Here is a 5,654-nt window from a genome sequence, read left to right as displayed (position 1 = left end):
AATCTGTTAGTAATTTCCCCACATACCCTGTGAAAATTTAATCCTGAACGTGTGGCCTATTTGTTAACACATTTTATCTGTCCTTGACATGGAACGGGAGAAATAAAGGGAAAATACAGTATATTCCAGTTCCATGTTTTCTTTAGCACCTTTAAATAGGACTAGATACTTCCGTTGATTGACGTTGGTACCAACCAATCAGCGTTCGCAAAGCGTCAAGTCTGTGTTCGTTCGGCCCAATCAGCCAATAAGGAGACTTTAAGACGACATACGGTATTTCAATCGGCCATGTTGGTGAGGTACAGAGGTACACCATTGTATTTTCCCTGCAGCGTGAAGATTTTAAATTGCTTGAAATGCCAAAACATCACTGGTAATGTTTATAAAGCGCTTTGATGAGCATATCCATTATCCTTCACTAGCCCACCAAATCATCCGTGGTTGCCAATAAGAACAAGATCTCGGTCAAGCATCTTATAAAAAAATCGCGAATATGATTGTTGTCTTACTCTTATAGCTAGAACTGGCAGCATATTATTTGGCGTTCTTCCTTACTTTTTTATATCTCAATAAGTGATCTCATACATCTCAATAAGTGATCACAACAGTGGTCTCAGACCCAGGATGATATTTTTATGTACCCAGTGTAAAGATCAGTGAAGGGGCGGGGTTTGAAACTGTCACTCTAATGTTGAGCAGGTTTCACCAGTGGAGCGTCCACTAACTGCCGCAATATTATATTCATTGAGCGTGACCTTTCTTTTAGATAGAGCAAAAGTTTATGCGCCACCTAAAATAAACAGGATGACTTTAGGTAAGCAGTACTCTTAACCTCAATGCTTACATATCAATTAGATGCGAATATCACTGCTGGATAGTTTACACTAACCCTTTCAAAGAAATTGACAGAATATTTTTTTATGGCGAAATTATGACACGAGTAACGAGGTGATCAGTGGTTATGTAATGAAATTTCATATGTCACCATATGGAGAGAGGGAGAGAGAGAGAGAGAGAGAGAGAGAGAGAGAGAGAGAGAGAGAGAGAGAGAGAGAGAACATTACAAAAATGTAAACTCAAGACTTCGTCGGCTCTCTATGAGCAAAAATAAGTGTTTGAGACAATTTGGACCATTATAGATTTCAGGGCAGTATTAATTACTTAAATACAAGTATTATTTATTTATTTTTTAACAGTGATGAGCCCATCTAGGCCATCCATCAAGGGGAGATTGACCAGGATAGAAGGCCTATGGATCGACAGTTATTCCACACATAAATGAGTCAGAGGTTGGTTTGGAGGCGGAGTTCGACTTTGTAGAAATACTGTCTATTGTTCCATCTTAACTAATCAGAAGAGCGCAGTTTTTCCTCACTGGCCAATCACCGAAAACCACCCGCCTCCAAACTCCGCCTAGTCTTCTATATTAACAGCTCTACCGCCTGTGTGAGCTCGCTACAGACGCTTAATAGTCTTTTTTTTAAATTATACAAATCTCGTATTTCTCTTTATATTATTTTGTTCCGAGACCCCATTATATTCTTAAAATTTAGGGAAAATGGCTGACACAAAAGTCGATACCAGCTCGGAAGTCTCCGCCAAGGTAATGCAACTTAACTTATAAGTTACCCTGATTTATAGAGATGCTGTGTTTTCTACTCATTTGAATAAACGGGTTTTTATAAATTATGAATTTTAGCATGGAAATCAAGATACAGCATTATTGGAACACTGTTTGCACATTTGGTCAACGTTTTGACCGCTCACTGACACTTTGAGGACTCCGTGGATTGTAAAACGTTAGGTGCTCTGAAGTTGGGCTTCTTTACGGAGACATTTGCAATTAAAAGGCTTTTTGTTCGGATTCTGCGCGGGTTCTTTGTTTATGCATGCGGTTTTTCGGTTCCTCTTTGAAAAACATAGTGAGAGAGATGGACGCAGATAATCGTAAGCACTATCTGTACTCTGCTTATATGGTTTGTTGCACAAGTTTCTTTATTACCTCGTGTAGACTCAATAATTGAAGGTGCCTCGTACAGTCCGCGAGACGCGGTGATTCGTCAGCGAGCAGCCCGATCTGTCACACAAGTTAACGTTACTGCAGCCCTCACGATTCATGATGCCACTGTGAATAAAGCGCGTTTTCCTTTATGTTTGACCAATGTTACAAGTGTTATGAAAACAGAATCTGATCTTAGAATACCTTGTTAACATCAGAGCCAACCTGTCTCAGATTTACGGGGACTTTACCGAGCGTTAGGTCGCGTTGCTTTTTAAGTTCTGTCAAGTTCGGGTTGTAATTCGCTTTTTTGTTGTGAAATTGAGAGTTCATCATACATTATTGATCAAATTACTTAAGCTATGAGCTTTATTGGGCTATAGTTTACCTGCCTACTACAGAAGAAGTGCCAGGATGGGTGATCATTTCTCAGATCAAAGAAAAAAGGTCCCTCTTTCTGTGCACGGAAAAACGGTTTAGTTTGTATCGACGGCTATCGAAATATTCAATGACTTTTATGGTCGATGTCAGTTTGTGTGTAAACTTGTCCCGCGAAACCCCGCTGCGGATGCTGCAGTCAGGCTGACTGAATGGGTTCATATTGCAGCGCGCGGTGCCGCGGTCAGCTCAGGAGGTGAGCGCGAAACCCGAAGTTAAAGGACATCCGTACAGGCAGCTGCTCTATTATTTCATTGTTTATAAATCTAAACATGTGCTAGACATACGTCTTTGGAGGTAGTTTCTCGCTGTTATTCTACCGTTTCATGCATGAGCGCCGCAGTGGCTCCGTTTAACTTTTAAAAACGTATCTCGTTCCGTTGAGCTCCGTCTGGCTGCTTGTGCGCTTGAGTAACGTTACGTGTGCTGTGTGAACGGCCCCGTACAGTTTATCAACCTAAACGATCGTTTTCCGCTGTACTTGTCAAGCGTGTTGTGCTCAATCTCTACTGATGTCATATAAGGATCGCTGGACTCGCCAACCAGCTGTGGGCACAACATTTCTGACCCGTTTGTCCTTTGTTAGGATTTTTTTTTGCGTCCTGTAGTGTAGGCAAATCGATAAGCCTGCGTTTCTTAAGTTTGCCTATGAAAAACGGAGATGATTCCGCTTCAGGCTATAAGGTCAAAGCCCACGCTGTTCGTTTGATCGATATATGGGTCAGTATTATGCTGTAGAGATAATGGCATATGTTCATTATTCATGTATGGCTCATTGACGCTCAGTGGTGGTACAAAGCGGCATGTAATGGTGACTGTGTGAGAAGGCGTTGCAGGCGTGATAGACGCTAACCGGCTTAGAAGCTGATGATTATGACCTACATTTATTAATTCGAGCGAGCTGGTGCATGGAAGCACATCCTGTGGTATTCAGAGAGATGAAAAGTCTGCATTTTAAAACAAATAATTTGATGTATAAAACGGCTTCTCTTGATAATAATGGCCATTCTCGAGGGCACGGCTATATAGTGCTCGAAAAACGGATTGTTAAAGGCTCAAATGCACAACGCTATTGTCCCCCCCCCCCCCCCCCCCCGTCTTTTTCTCTCTTTCTCTCTCTCTTTCTCTTTCTCTCACTCGCTCTCTTTCTCTGAGGCTTATCGGTCCTGCCTCTCTTTGGTCAAGTTCGCGCTCTTATTGGCTGAGTTAAAATATTCACTAATTGTAATCTGGGGGTTGTAGTTTTTTAGCGGGCGTGTCTTTATCAAGAGCAATGAGGTGGATTATAAACTGAACTACAGCGCGTATTGGCGGTAACGCCATCGACGTATCAAATTACAACACCTCAATATGGTCATTAAACCAGGCGGGGATGGAAGAGACAGGCATCCAATGAATAAAGATTGTGGAAGTGTCGCGTTTCAAATGTGAAACTAGAGCACGTTCCACGAATAAGAGAGGATATAAATTCGGCACTGGTCTAGTTAAAATCCTAGGTAAGTAACTAAAGCAATTACAAATCATTTGTTTTTCTTCATTTAGGACCTTAAAGAAAAGAAACAGGTTGAGGAGGCAGAAAATGGAAAGGATGTCCCTGCAAATGGAAAGGCTGTAAGTTTCCGCAACTTAATTTATTTAGTGCCCACAACGTCAGTAGGCCTACTACTTGTAAAATGTATCAAATGACCTTTGGTATCCATGATAACTCATAAGGTTTTTTTATTTTTTTAGGAAAATGAGGAGAATGGTGATCCAGAAAATGAAGTAGATGAGGAAGACGATGATGTGGCTGAAGAAGAGGATGAGGAAGATGATGTAGAAGGTAAGGCCTTAAGTATGCAGGTAAACTAATTGAATAAGACTGGTGAGAATGAAGTAGACATGCTGCTTTAGCTCCACTTATGCATTGGCAACCAAAGCATATAAACAACGTTGATTTACTAAGAATGAACCACATTATAGGTGATGATGATGATGAAGATGATGAGGCTGAGGGTGGCACAGGAAAAAGAGCAGCTGAGGATGAGGAAGATGAGGTAAGTTTGCACTTCATGTCATTGAAACCCTCATAAGAAAAGTTTATAAATCTGACCTCATAACTGCAGTGTTTTAACTATGTCTGGCCACCTTTTTCAGGATGATGTTGAACCTAAGAAGCAAAAGACTGATGTGTAAGCAGCTTCTCTGCTGGAAATCTTCTCATCCCTCCTTTCCTGAACTTGTCCACTGGGGGAGGCAAAACAAACATGGTCATCATCAAGTAGAGTTCAGCATCCGTGCACACACACCAAACTGCAGATTTTGTAGAAACAACCAAGACTTCAAAGTTCTACCTTCTTACAAAATACTTTAAAAGGAAAAATTTGTTTGTATTTTTATTTACATTTTATATTTTTGTACATATTGTTAGGAGGTCAGCCATTTTTGACAGTGATCTCTGGTTACCAAACGGTGCTTTGAAGTTGATGCTTCTCTATGAAATAGATTTTACTTGTGGTTTGACCATGTCATGTTATCTCAAAAGAAACTTGTAAAAGTACAAAGCAAAAAAAGAAACGAAAAATTACAGAAAAAACATCCAAAAAAAAAACATTAATTCAAAGCATTCCAGTAACTTTGTGTATGTACATCAGTTGTATCATACGTAGTTGGACTGTATGAGCGGGCAAGGCCAAAAGAAAAGATTTTTCTTCTTTTCTTTCTTGTCCATTTAATTGCTATCTATTTGTGGCCTGTTTGATGTATGTGTGAAATTTGTTGTGCGACAATAAACCGAAAATTATTTTGTGAGGTTTTTTTTTTCTTTCTTTTAAATCCTTTCATGACTTTTCATGAATTTTTTTTTTTTTTATATGTTGGAGCTGTATGGGCAAGAATAATTGAACCAGCATTATCTTCAGATGCAGTTCATGTTTTTCATCAGCCTGTCAAAAGTAAATGTACATCAATGTAAATTATTCAGGCCTTTAAGACTCCAAGATCTGGTATAAATTATATTATGTTAAATAAAATTGACTGTGTGAATTCTTTCATTTATATTCACATTTCTTTAGGCCACGTTATATACTGTGTGTGTAAATCACAAAATGTCGCCACAAAGATGGCAATATACGAAATCCTTGTCCTTGTGGGGACATTTTTTGGTCCCCAAAACAGCTTATAAACCATACTAAGTGATGTTTTTGTTTTTTTTATTAAATGTAAAAATGCAGAAAGT

General features: G+C 39.5%; 1 protein-coding gene across 1 annotated transcript; it reads left to right on the top strand.

Moving 5' to 3' along the window:
- Positions 1 to 697: 697 nt before the first annotated feature.
- Positions 698 to 5,448, top strand: ptmaa (prothymosin alpha a). Its single transcript, XM_077198760.1, has 5 exons — positions 698 to 1,603; positions 3,980 to 4,048; positions 4,169 to 4,259; positions 4,400 to 4,473; positions 4,574 to 5,448. The coding sequence occupies exons 1-5, from the start codon at positions 1,559 to 1,561 to the stop codon at positions 4,610 to 4,612; spliced, it is 318 nt and encodes a 105-aa protein (XP_077054875.1). The 5' UTR covers positions 698 to 1,558; the 3' UTR covers positions 4,613 to 5,448.
- Positions 5,449 to 5,654: the final 206 nt, after the last annotated feature.

This window comes from Siphateles boraxobius, unplaced genomic scaffold (genome assembly GCF_051911475.1).
Source record: "Siphateles boraxobius isolate OS27281-9 unplaced genomic scaffold, OSU_SipBor_1 41, whole genome shotgun sequence".
Classification (NCBI taxonomy): domain Eukaryota; kingdom Metazoa; phylum Chordata; class Actinopteri; order Cypriniformes; family Leuciscidae; genus Siphateles; species Siphateles boraxobius.
This window is presented reverse-complemented; position numbering and strand designations above follow the sequence as displayed.

Excerpts from the sequence above, each read along its gene's own strand:
- ptmaa (XM_077198760.1), top strand. The coding sequence starts at position 1,559 with ATGGCTGACACAAAAGTCGATACCAGCTCGGAAGTCTCCGCCAAG. Across the intron at positions 4,260-4,399 it reads TGAGGAAGATGATGTAGAAG|GTGATGATGATGATGAAGAT; the intron begins GTAAGGCCTTAA and ends ACCACATTATAG. Across the intron at positions 4,474-4,573 it reads CTGAGGATGAGGAAGATGAG|GATGATGTTGAACCTAAGAA; the intron begins GTAAGTTTGCAC and ends CACCTTTTTCAG.